This window comes from Canis aureus, chromosome 2 (genome assembly GCF_053574225.1).
Source record: "Canis aureus isolate CA01 chromosome 2, VMU_Caureus_v.1.0, whole genome shotgun sequence".
Lineage (NCBI taxonomy): Eukaryota > Metazoa > Chordata > Mammalia > Carnivora > Canidae > Canis > Canis aureus.
In genome coordinates, this window is record NC_135612.1 from 24,713,776 (window position 1) to 24,727,855 (window position 14,080).

A 14,080-nucleotide genomic window follows, 5' to 3' on the forward strand; every position below is an offset into this window, starting at 1 on the left:
AACAAAGGTACCAGGGGAATCTGAAGTTCCTGATATCCTGAGATATAATAAACATTGAACTTAGTACAACCCCTAGTCATATTAACATAAATCCTCACATTAATGCCCTTTTCACTTTAACTCTTATTCCTCATTACAAAATGTCAGCTTTCAATAAAAAATTATATGGCATGCCAGATAGCAAGAAAAAACAATCTTAAGAGTAAAAGCAAGCATCAGAACCAGACTTAGATATGGAATAGATGTTGGAATCATTACACAAGGAATTTAAAATAATTATGAGGAATATGTTAAGAGTGCTAATAGAAAAAGTAGACCATTTTCAAGAGCTGATGAGTAATGTATGCAGAAAGAAATTCCAAGGAAAAGCCAAAATGCAATGCTAGAAATCAAAGGCACCATTAACAGAAATGGAGAATATATTTGATGGGCTCATCAATAGACTGGATATGGCCATTGAAAAAAATCAATGAGCTCGAGAATAGCCCAATAGAAACTATTAAGCTGAAATGCAAAGCACTAAAAGAATGAAAAATAGAACAAAATATCCAAGAACTGTGAGACAATTTCATAAGGTATAACATAGGTGTATTGGAATACCAGAAGGAGAAGGAAAAGGAAATAGAAGAAATATCTGAAACAATATTGTCTGAGAATTTTCCATAATTAATGGCAAAGAGTCACATAACCAGGAAGGTCATAGCACACCAAGCCATAGAACACCTGAAGAAAGAAACAAACAACATATATCTAGGCATGTCATATTCAAGTTGCATGTCATATTCAAAGAGAAAATCTTGAAAGAGGCAAGAGAGATATGCTATCTTTCCCTTGTTGCTCTAGGATCATGGGTTGTAAACTATTTCCAAACACAGATTTCCTCATCAGTTGGATAAGCCTCAGACAATGATTTTGCACTGTAAATGTTTCTCTTTTTCCCCATTATCACTGAAACCTTAAGAATGGATGGAATACCAATTCTATTGACAGATCTTTTCAATATGTAAGCCCTTCGCTTCCAATTTCCTATCTAAGAATATTTTGATGAGAACTGTGAAAAGGTAGGGTAAAAGAGGGCAGGAGAACAAGGCTGGCAAAGAGGCACCAAAAATCACCAAAAAATAAGTACTCCATGGCAGCATAACTAAAAAGAAAAAAAAAATCCTAGATATGTAACATAACATATATACTAATTAGGTTGGTAAAACCCTACATAGGCCAACCTAGAATGCAGATGGTCAATAAATTATTGATGACAGGATTTCACTGTTGATTACATAACTGTTCAACTGGTGACCAACTGTGGTCAACTCTACCTCTTCCATATTGTATCGGTCCCACAATTTTCAACCAGTCATCAATGGCTTCAGGTGGTCATCTTCAGTTATCTGCATTCTTTTAACAACCCTCTATTGCACACCTCTCTTGATATTCCTCTGTCTGAATCTTCTCATGTACATCCTGTTTCTTCCCTGTGACTGCAGTCTCACGTGTCAACTGCCTGGGCTAGAGCACCAGGTTATACAGTCAAACACTAATCTAGGCGTTGCTGTGAAAGCATTCTGTAGATATGATTACTATTTCCAGCCAGCTGACTCTCAGTAAAGGAGAACGCCCTTGATAACACGAGGAGGTCTTAGCCAAGCAGTGGAAGGCCTCAGAGCAAAAACTGAGGTTTCCCAGAGAAGAATTCTGCCTCAAGACTGCAGCATTAATGCCTATTGGAGTTTCCAGCCTGCTTGCTACACATATTTCAGACCTGCCAGTCCCCAGAACTGTATCATCCAATCCCTTAAAAGAAGACATTTACATCTACGAATATGTATAGGTGTAAGTATATGTATGTACACACCACACATACACACTTCTATTATTGGTTCTTTTCTCTGGAGAACCCCGACTGACACACACATCTCTACTTGTTCTTTTCTGCCTTAAGCTTCCTATTGACACTGACATAATATCCAGATCTTTGGCATTCAGGACCAAAGAGATGGTTCTTGTTACCAGAATAATGATGTTAAATAAGCTTTTTTTCATCTGATCTAAGCAGCAATGGAAAAAATACATTTTCACATGACCAAAGTTGCAAACAATGAATTCTGTCCTTCGTTCTATTTTTACTACCAATTAAGAAATCTTTAAGGAAGCCTTTTGATAAGGTCTTCAAGATACACACTACACATTACTATGCATTTGAAATCTTGCTAAGAATGAAAAACTTTCATCAAAACCCTACAATGTTGTATCATCTGTAGCAACACATTTTACAGTGTCAAGTGTAGTCACTATTAATTATGTTATATAACTATAACTCAGTTATTTTCAAATAAAAATTATACTAATAATAACAAGAAAGATTTATTACCATTGGACACATGGTAGGCTGTGCATTATATATGGGTTATCTCATTCATCACTAAAACATGATGAACAAACAACCAAATTATTATCAGCTAAGACCTCTCATTATGTCCTTTAACAGAGGAAGAAAATGAAGTTTGGTGATATGAAGTAATTTGCCTAAAGTTAAGATAGATAGTAGATAATATAGTTCATGATTCTAAAACCTATATTCTTAACTCTTCTTTAGCCATGATATGATTTTGACCAAATAAAACTCATCCCACTTTTCCAAACTGGTGGCTATAAACTGACATTGTTTTACTTCTTGAGGAACAGAGGCCAGCGGCAAACAACTTTTCTGAACCACTTCTATGATAGAACAACTATATACCTCTAGTAGATCATCAGGTTAGTATAAATATCTGAAAAAAGGGCATTTAATAGGATTTTGAAACAGCAAAATGCCAAGAAAAATAAAAGTATCTTTTAATAATTCAACTCACATTTAAGTTAAGGTCAACCTCAAAATTAACAAGAACCTGCAATGCTGTGCAGAACTGATTTTGATAGCTATACACGTTCAATGGAACCTCACTGTAGCCATTGCAGAGTGCGATTTGCTATTTGGCAGGCTTCTTTTAGAGCATGTTATATAGACAGGGATCTAAGTCCATACTTCGTCATGAATCTTTGGGAAAGCTCTGTGCCTCAGTTTCTTCATGTGTCATGTATCAAAGGGGAATAATAAGACCTACCTGGCAAGACTGTAATAAAGGATAGAGAGAGTAATGGGTAAAGACTAGTAAAGAGTACGGAGAATTTATATAGTAATGGTGGAAACACAGTGGTGCTAAATAAATGGTGGCCACTGTTACTATTGATGTAATTGTTCTTGCTATCACAAATGCTGATGGTTGTTTGTATCATAAAAAGTACATCTTAAGGAATCACTTCTGAAAGCCACTAAGTGAGGGTGAGGACCACTGCTGGTTGCTTTGGGCAGAGAATTAAGGTGACAAGTTGTCAGACAGCAAATGTGTGAGTCAGAAAGGTCACAGAACTATAACAGGGAGCTTCCTCAGACATTTCAGACATAAAGCTGATTAGATGACAAAGGAAACTGAGAGTCACACAGACAGACCAATTCACAGTCCACTGGTCCCAAGAGTCACATTTAGATTTCAGTCAGAGATGTGTTGTGCCAAATTATTCCATCTCTAGAGCCTCACCCAGCAATGGGTATTATCTTACTAACCAGGAATTAAGGGCTGGATCGTCTGGTTTTTCTAAAGGAACACATGCCAAGGACAGGGGTATCTTAAACTAATCCCACTTCTGATTCAAATAAGCTGAAAAAAGGAATAACAAGCTCCTGTGAAAAGTCATGTTTTTTAGTTTTTGTAAATCAGATGTTACATTCCAGGAGGGTGGAGTGAAAGCAGAGGTAATCAGTCCCTGCCTCCGCCCCTCTAAAAAAAGCCCAAAGGAATTACCAACAGGACCAAAAAAAAAAAAAAAAAAAAAAAAAACCAAAAAACCAGTACAGAATTACAAGAACATACTCATGGTTTTCAACTAAATTTATTACTTTTAATTTACCAAGCCTATTGTGATGAAACAAACAAACCCCTATTTGATTGATATTAATTTATTGCACAATACAGCATCACAGCCAATTTCTCTTTGATTGCCGAGTATTTCCCAAAACAAGAACAAATCAGAATGATTCTGAAAAGATGCTTACGTACAATTCCTTTGTTTCCGTCAACCAATAGGTCAAAACAAGCTACGAAAAATATTACATAGAGATTTCAAAGCTAGTGTAATGACCTGTTTTTATTCACAAAACAGCAGGGACTCCCCCATTTACCTCTCTTTCCATCCCTTCTCCTTCTTGGTATAGTCCAATAGCTCCCAGAATCCAACTGTACATTCTTAAGGCTTTTTAAAAATTATTTTTAACTCCACAAGTCATACATGAACATATTTAGACTGTACTTCAGGTAAGGCTAGGATCCTTGAGACATTTACACTGCCCACCCTGCATAGCCAGGTCCACCCCTCACGTGCATCAGAGGTAGCTAGAGCTAACATTAACAGTTTATAGGTAACTGTCAGAGCCTTGATGGATCAACAGGAAATATATGCTAGTTTGTGACCTGCTTTTAAATAATTGGCACTATAAAATATGTACAATTTTACAACTTGCTTTTGTTAAGTTGTAAGAAATTCTAGGGAATGCATACTCATTTATAAAGGCTAAAAGGTTCATGGAAGTAATGCTGGGCAGGTACTAGGAAATAAAATAATGCAAGAATTTCTAGGCCTGTGCATAGCCATGAAATTTTGAGGATGTTACTCACCTCACTATCCTCACTTTTGGATAATCTTCCCATCTCCCTCTCTCACAGGGTTTGAATAAAAACTAAGTGAAGTAATATGCCTGTGTATGCATTAAAAGTTGTATGGTGCATATTAATAAATATTTCTTAAATATTATCTTGAAAATAAAACCAAGTGGTGCTACTATTCTCAAAGTATGTAGGTATTTTAGGCATTTTACCTAAAATTTTAATTGGGAAGCATCCTAAGAATATTTCATAATAAAGTTCTGCTAGTGGCATAGTCATTCCTAGCTTTGAATGCTTCATTGGAAACACTTTGATGTATGGTATCAAAGGTTTATCCATGAGAAAATACATTTGCATTTAAGTCCATGTTATTAAATTGATTGTTTACAAATCTTATTTCACTTTTACATCCATGACCTGTGCTTGATTCTCAGAGTAAACGGACAGCAGCTCTAATGTATTAAAACAAGTAGAGTGGCTAAATTAGAAAAGAGTTTATGAAACTATGACACTTAAAAATATTTTAAAATTTACCCCAAATCTACTACACGTGATCTTCAAAGGAATTATTTTGCTAAAAACACTAATTAATGACTTCAGTTTTAAGTTGTAATTCCTGTAAGTAAAATATTCTTTATACGATACATGCCTGAAAGGTTTGCATTTTAATTAAGATGTCAAGATATCTAGAGGAAATGCTTTAAAAAGAATGCTCTACAAAGCCTCTCTCATTTCTAGGTTTGATCATAAATAGGACTATCAATAACAAATATCACCTTAAACAAAGACTTCTATTTATTTGTTCTGATTGTTTTTCATTATGAATTACTGTTTTGTTTTGGTTTGGCTGGAGGTTGGTAAAGGGTTGAGGGGGGAACTGATATTTCTGAAACTTCCCATTTTCCTTTTGAAACACATTACCTCACACTGTTTGTTCAGAGTCTCTGAGTTCAACTGGCTACCCAATTTTTGTCTCACCATTAAAACAAAAAAGAACCATGGGAAAGTACTGACATACATACATTTATGTAAAAAATTTTATATAAAGCTATTACATTTGAGGGAGGGGGTCAATGTACTCATAGCAAGATAACTCAGAGATGAGTTAAGATTCTAAAATACAAATAAAACAGAATTTCCCAAGTACATTCATGTCTGAGGAGGAAGGTGGGGCAGATGGAACATGTATCTAATGTCTACCATTTAGATGCCAAAAGTGAAGGCAAGCAGTGAGGATTATTTGAGGTCAATCCAGTCCAACACCAAATTTAAATCTGAGTGAACATACACATTTAATGAATTAGAGGAATAAGGTAGATCAGGAAACTCTAACTGTATAAATCAGAACAATGAGTCACATGACAGTTTTAGGACATTTTAATGTCCTAGTTTGTGCCAATTTTTCTAAATAGAAAAGTTTTGACCACTGGCACTTCAAAAAAATTAGTTTTCACTCATAAGAAAAAAAAAAGCAAGAAAACAATGATAAATGTTCCAACAAGGTAGGCAGAAATGAGAGGAATGAAAATTATGATTATTTATAAATTGTGTAGATAAAGAAAAAGCACATGACATCAGAAGATAGATCATAGACCCCTACCTCTAGCTTCTATTTACCAAAATATTTTGAATTATAGTTTCTTTAAATATAAAATGAGGGGGCTGGGCTGTATATTCAATGTTATCAACAATTTATGATATTTCATGGAAAAAAAGTTCCAAACAGTAGCAGGTTTACAAACCTATGATTTGAATGCCAAAATTGGTAAGGTGGGAACTTCTCAGTGGCTTGTAGACTATTTCTGTCAACTAAGGTTTTTTTTCAAGAGCCATTTTTTGTTTGGTTACAAAAATAAGTTTATGTTATCTGTAGACAACATGGAAAATAAACAAACCCAAGTAAGAAAAAACAAAAACTACCTAGTCACTACCCAAAGATAATCTGAACTGTTAACACACATTTCCTTATCTATTTTTGCATGAATTACTATAATTTATTGAATCCAGTGGTTTTCAAATTTTGCTTTTATAAGCGGAATTTTTAAAGAAAGTTTCACATGTAACCTTAATATATACAACAAATAAAAGTGAAACTATTCTGGTTGAAGTGGTGATGGAAGGCCAGGTTTTCCTGAGATGGTTATCAACACAGTCCTATGGAACTCTATACTCTAAAAAGTACTGTTTTAAAACCATTGACTTAAACAATATCCTAACAATGGACATTTAAATTGTTTCTTTTTTTATTGTTATGTAGATCATTGTGTACATACGTGGTTGTTATTATTATTATTATTATTAATTTGATAAATTCCTGGAAATAGAATTTCTGGGTCAAATAGTTTTAAGGCATTCATTGTCATGGGAACTGATCTTGGTACCATCTCCTCCCAAACTATTCTGGGTTTTTTCATGGCAACTAACCTCAATTGTAGCATCTGATTCAGATTTAATTTTGTCTGACATATTTCCTCACCTTCCCTTTTTCTTCCTTATGATGTTAAAGAGGGAGTTGTTAAGGTTAAATAGATGCTCCCTTTGAAGCATCAATAATTCCTTTCCATTAAATGTCATCAGATGCCTAACAGATTAGCTTTTGGCTGCCGTTCGACAATGATCTGTTACACAGTCAGCTTCTATGTAGGAATGACTAACCAAAGCATGTGGTCCTTTTGGAGGGGAATACCTTTGTTACTTAGCATTTTAGGACACCACATGCCTTAATTCCCTTGAGTCTTGTTTAGTATGTATTTGAGCTCTGGTTAAAATCGGTTCAAAGCTGCCTCTGACCCCAGATTCCCAAAAATGAACAAGAGAGAACAGACATTCAAATAAGAACTCCTGAAGGTCATCTGATCTCCTTTATGATCATGTGCTCATCATTTTATAAATGATGACACTGAGGCTGACAAAGGCTCCTTTGAGCCCAAACTGTGACACAAAAACAATCATACACTGTCTATGCCCGCAAGGACTTTACTACCTCATGAGAGGTTCAGACAAACAAATCAACAAATACTATAAATGTGATAGAATAAGGTGATGCGGGTACAAAGAAGGGTGGGCTGAGTGAGTTTTCTGAAAAAAGCAACAAGGAAGTGAATGGGTCAATGAGATAAAGAAACAGAAGGACAGGAGCACACTCCAGGCAAGAGTAAGAATTAAACTTTGAACGACCTTGGTATATAACTCAGTGCTATAAAGAATGAACATGACTGTCTGGAGGAAAGGACAGAGGGAGATGCAAACTCAAATGCCCACAAGTTACATAAAGGGTGAAATGTCAATGGGGGAGGACAGTGGTAAATTAAAGAATGAATGTCCTCTCTAAAGAGGACAGAACAGCCAATTGCCAACATGTGAGAAGATAATCTTCTAATTTCAAGAGGGGCCAGAAACCTCTCAATTTTTAAATTAACATTTATACCAATTTTCAAAGAAAACATGGTGCTAACCAGACCAAACACACATACGAGCTGAATTCTACTAACAGCCTGCCAGTTTACAACCTCAGAGCCAGAGTTAGGCAAGGGGCAGCTCATGAAAAGCTCTGTGTACTATGCTAAGGGGTTTGGATGGTATCCTGAAAACTGTAGGGACTCATTAAAAGGCTTGAAGTGATTAACATCTTAGAAGGGTCACTCTGGCAGCTGTGTGAAGTCTGGAGGGGAACTGTGTAACAAGGTCTTAAACCAAGGCAGTGACAGGGACATATAAAGGAGGAGACACATTTGAAAGATGTTAAACAAAGAATATAGTTTAGTAAATGACACAGCTAACACTTGGACCGAAGTCTCCTACTTCCTTACTTGATATTGCTATACCTTTACTAGTATTGTAAAGATTTCTTTTTAAGTGGAATACTATTTAGTTTGCCATTAATAAGGTACAGGGGAGATGCTTTGCAAACAATAGCTTGAAAGACCAGTATTTATTTCTTCCTTAGATGCTATTCATGTAGTGTAAGCAAACACTACACTAAGACTCCAGGAAATATAGAGAGAAATCATGAGGAGACAGACATTGGGCATAGACATGGACCATGAATTCCTACTATGCTTCATTTGGCTAATATTCTCTGTCAGTTTACAACTGAACAATGGATAAAAACATAATGAATTATTTGATCAAGGAACAAAAGGGACTATCTTACTCTATCTCCACCTTGAAAATTCTATGACTAAAACTTACCCAATTTATGAGTTTTTGGATCATCTGCATTGTGGTTAGTCTTAGCATATTTGGTGGAAGCAAAGACTACAACTTTAATTTGGATAGTACATTTTTTAGTTCAATAAATAACAAAAAGCAAGTCAAACGGAAAGTGAAGTCATTAGGTGGGGTGAAGTGATGTCAAATCTCTGAGTGTTTTCTCTCTTAACCTTCAAAGTGGGAGCTGGACTCCATTTGACTGGCACAAGATGGGCTTATAAAAGACCAGTTGTTAAATAGCTCTGTGAATAATAAAATCAACTCTTCCTACCTGCTTGAGAAAAACCTGAAAATGGTATTTTTATTACAAAAGATATTAATTTGTTTGCAAAATCACTGAAGATTATACACTTTCCCTAAAGTTTCTATATTATACAATTACACTGATAGTGTGAAGTGAGAAAAATGAAACTTTCTGGTTGTAACACGTGGAAATATGTTCTATATTTTTAAGTTTGTAAAAACGTAGCTAAGCAGTGGCTTATTCTGATCCTCTACCCTGTTTACAGTAAAGGTATACTCACTTTGTGGCACTGGCACTGAACCTTTCAACCTATGTTGTCTTGGGTCTGAGGTTCCTTATTTTTTTAACAGTACTGTGATGGTGCTAAGAACATGCTATATTTGGACAAGTTTCTGCATTCCATCACTCAGGTTAAGCCTAACCTATACTGTGGTAGTAAGTACCCCAACATCTCAGTGACTTAAAGCAACAAAGCTTTAATTTCTCATTCATGCATTTATGTCTCATTCAACATTTCTCATATGTCCATCAGGAGTGGCCTGGGGGCTCCACTCTGTGCTGTCTCCATTCCAAGACCTAGGATGACAGGGCTGCTACCAATACTGCCAATCACTGTGGCAGAAGGAAAGAAAGTTCTCCGGCTCGGAAATTACACATGACATTTTTAATCAAAACTTGCTGGTGAGACCTAGTCTCATGGCCTCACTCAGCTATAGTTATTGAAGTACAATTTTACCATGTGCCCAGAAGGCAGAGAGCTGGAAATATTTGGTGAACAGAACTAATGACTATCACAGTCACCCAAATAATTGCTCTATTATGGTTTCATGTGTCTGTTTTTTCTACTTGCCTGGACTATAAAGTTGGAATCTATGACTTAAAAGGCTCCCAACAAATTCTTTTGATTCAATGATTATACAGGAACAGAAAAGTTTCATTTAAAGTATGATTTGGAACTTTCCCCCCAATACTATTTATAATTTAAAACCAAACTGATATAATACTAAAGTTGTCAGGAACAGAAACTAAAATTGTTCAGATGAGTTGAGTCCAGAGAGGAATCACTTAGCTATTAATTAAATTCATGTATAATCCATAAAATACAGACTCAAAAATGAACTGAACTCATTTTCCTATAGCTGTTATAATCTATTAAAGAATAAAGTATGGAACTCTGTAGTATAATAGTATCTCCTTTACCTGTACTGTATTTGTTATTTAAAGCTCCACATTAGGAACTACTCAAGCCTTGTTGAAGAGGAACACCCACCTATGCTGACTTTCTCACTTCAAAATCATAACCATACATCCCAAATGTTTAGGACTCTCAAATCTTTATCTCTAGACCTCACTTCTCCCAGGAACTCCAGACACATATATCTTGATATATCTGCTTTGATGTCTGTTGAGTATTTTAAATATAACCTAGTCAAAACAGAACTTCTCATTTTCTTTGCTCGGCAAATCTGCTTCTTTTTTAGTCCATCTCTTGTCTGAAAACTGTACCACTCATCTACTTTCTCAAGCCAAACACAGGAATTTCAGATGATGAACATTATTTGATTGTAAGTTATTAAACATAATAAAATACACATGCTTTGATAGTATAATTTTTACCATGCGTAATTAACTTGACTTGGAAGGCCATCTGGATTTAAACATAGCTGGACACTGGACGGGAAAATAAAACAAACAAGAGCTGCAGTAGTAACCAATGCTGAGCATTTTATCATGTGCTTGGCACATTATATTTATCATCTCACTAGTTTTAATAAGATGGGTATTACTGTTCCCATTTTAGAAATTAGAATTTTGAGGCTCAGAGTGGATAAGTAACTTGACCCAAATTGCAGAGCAATATTAGTTAGGATGTAAATCTGTATCTAACTCTTTACTCTATGGCCTCCCCTTAGAAGGCAGTTATGTGGTGAGTTCTGACGAGGTGCAGTAGCAGCTATTACAACTATAAAATTAGAGATATTTCTCTAAAAGAGCTGATGGACCTTTTAATAAAGAACCATACTTAGGTACAGAGTCTTCAGGTTAAGAATATAATAGTTTTTGCATTTGTTGACTTTATATTGTATTAAATTTTACCTTTACCTTCAAGTGATACTGGTTTTCTGTAGCTTCTTATTTAAATAAGCTTACTTAATTTAAAACATAATAGATAACTAATTCATAGCACAAGTGTTATCAAGAAGGGGCAAAACCCGTGGAGGTGGGTGGTGAAACTCAGATACAAGCTTAATCCAAACGGTGGCCTAGGCATGACTACAGTTTGAGAAACTCAGGACCACTGTACTTATCTTTTTAAAGTAGGTCTAAAAAAAAATCAGAAGTATCTCAAAATGAAAAGTCTAACAGCTGGGGAACATCCCACACTAAAGAAGTGTGGTGCCCCATTATTCTCTGTACAGATCATAGCACGTATGAGATATTAGCAGGCTCGAACGTTACTTGAAAGGAACACTAGCAAACTATATGCATTTGGTGAAAGGCAACTCTAACCAAACTAACGACATGAAAAGCATGTCATACTTGGGGAATGTTGATACATTTAGGTCCTTTAGCTTACAGAAGGAAAAAATTCGAGGATGCAATAGCCTCCATATTAAATGCAGTTCTATTTTATCTACAGATTGGGTTCTAACTGTAGGGACATAATCTGAAAATCACATTACCCTGAAACTATTACTCTAGCATGATATACCAACTTCCATCAGCCCAGCACTAAAGTTTCCTCCCTATTTTGATAAATGGCTATTTGTTTTCCATCAAGCAGTAGAAAATGTAAAGTAGTAGCCTCCTGTTTGATGGCCATATTATATTTAAAAAGTTTATTTTTAAATGTACTGTTCAAGTTATGGAAGGATAATAGAAACTCAAACAGGGGAAAGGAGATATGGTTCTCACCTGATACTTCCAGGTATATGTCTGACTACAATGTCCAGAACTATTTAAATTGCTCTTTTTTCCTAGCTCTCTCCCCTGACCCTCTTTATGGTCAAAGAAGAGGATGGAGAGTGTATGCCGAATATACCTAAGTTGTATGCATTTATAATATGACTCTACTTTTGGAGTGACTTTAACGTAGAAGATTTATCTTAAATGACACAGAAGGCAAATCTAGGTAGAGCCAATGGATGGACACTACCAGGTGAATGGGCTTATGTTGACACTGTAAAGTTTTTGTCCCACAAAACATTTATGCAAAATGTATGTGGCTGGATATTTTTGTTAACCAATAGATTCCATTCTAATATTAATACAATTACCTGAAACAAGTAAACAAAATAAAAATATAATACACCATCTTACTATTTAGGAAGAATACTGAGATTCTCATTTGTCTCACTTGAATATATAACAGTTAAGAACAAATGAAATGTTTTCTTTCCCAGTTTTTATGCCTTATATGACACCATTTATTACTTAACCAAAAATCAACAAATAAATAATGATTATTTTCATGGTTTCTTTGAAACAGGGATATACAGGCCAGTTCAGTTTTATAACATTAGCTCTTAACATCATTAGTTTGTCAAATTCACTCATGAATATAACACTTATCTTAACCCCTACAGTCTGGAAATTTCTAGAACGTTACCTATCTAGATCCTAGGCAAAATACTATATAAAATCAGCACTAAATCCATAAGAGATTGTAAGGTGAAAAAGGTTTTTGTGAAAGTTTTTTTCTGTAGTCTATAAGTAGACTATCATATATCTCTAAGCAAGAGAAACACATAATTTCAGATTGAAATGTAAATACATGACACATGTCCAAAAGGACTATTTCTTGTGGTTGTAGCCAAAAAGAACCCCTTCACAAAGAAAGGTTTTCAGAGGCTGTAGTACATACACCTTCCAGAGTGACAACCTTTCTTAAAGTATAATCTGAAGATAGCTACTGATTAACATACTTCCCTATATGCTAAATTAAGTTTAAAAAATTAAATAAATGAAAAGAAGTAAAATAATATAAAATTAATGTCGTATATAGCTATATACTAGAGTATATACTGGAAAGGAAACTTTTCCAGTTTTTTCAGAAGTCAACACCCATAACCACCAAGTTCTGTTTATCCAGTTTTTGCAGTAGGTTGATTTCTAAGGTAAGGCAGATGACTTATTTTGATAAAGATCATGTTTAACAAATAACCTTCAATACTGATAAGGCTTTCAAGGTCTTTGGTAATAAGACAGCAATCTTAAGTGTTCCTCAATTCATCTCTTCCTTTTCATTCCAATCACATTCATATTTACAATCACTTATCCTTCTTCAGACCTACTCTTCCTGGACTACTATAATATCCTCCTATCTTCACTGCTAATCTGTAAACATTCCCTCCATCAAATATATGATTTCCAGGAAGATTTTCCTAAAGCATTGTTGATTCTGCCTTCTTTGGCTCAAAACCTTTTTGAACAGTTCCTAGTTGTATTCATGAAAGAAGTCCAAATAAATCAGTTTAGCATTCAACTTCCTTTGTGATGTGAGATCCATCTACTTTACCAGCTTCATTTAACATGTCTATGCACTTCATGATATGGTCACTGGTCCCCTATATTCCAGACTCTTCTTCCATGCATTTATTGTATTCTGTTCCTCTGACATGAAAGCCTTTCTTTTTAGTTAGGGGATAGCTCAAGTTTCTGTAACAAAGAGATAGAAAAAACAACATGGCTCTTTCAAGCTAGACATTAATTTTTCTCTCACACAACAGTCTAGAGGTAGCTGGGTGGCCCCCAGTGGATAGGCTGCCCCACTCCACCAGATCGTCCAGGGACTATGATTCTTCCTTTCTTGTTTCTCTGCCGTTCCCTAAGATGTCTTCCTTATACGCTAGGTAGTAAATGGACTAAGAGGAAAAACAGAGGAATGTATACCTACTCATTTGAAGGGCAAGATCCCCAAATTATA

The 14,080-nt window shown here is 35.3% G+C and overlaps 1 protein-coding gene across 14 annotated transcripts in view; it reads right to left on the bottom strand.

Annotated features, from left to right (window-relative positions):
* XRCC4 (X-ray repair cross complementing 4) overlaps positions 1–14,080 on the bottom strand; it is a 251,826-nt gene that overhangs the window by 80,687 nt on the left and 157,059 nt on the right. The window contains exon 8 of one of the 14 annotated variants that reach the window (XM_077866099.1): positions 13,673–13,812. The exons of the other annotated variants lie outside the window; for them this stretch is intronic. Coding sequence (XP_077722225.1) covers positions 13,722–13,812 — 91 coding nt within the window. The 3' untranslated portion in view covers positions 13,673–13,721. The remainder of the gene's footprint in view (positions 1–13,672; positions 13,813–14,080) is intronic. 14 annotated transcript variants of the gene reach the window in all.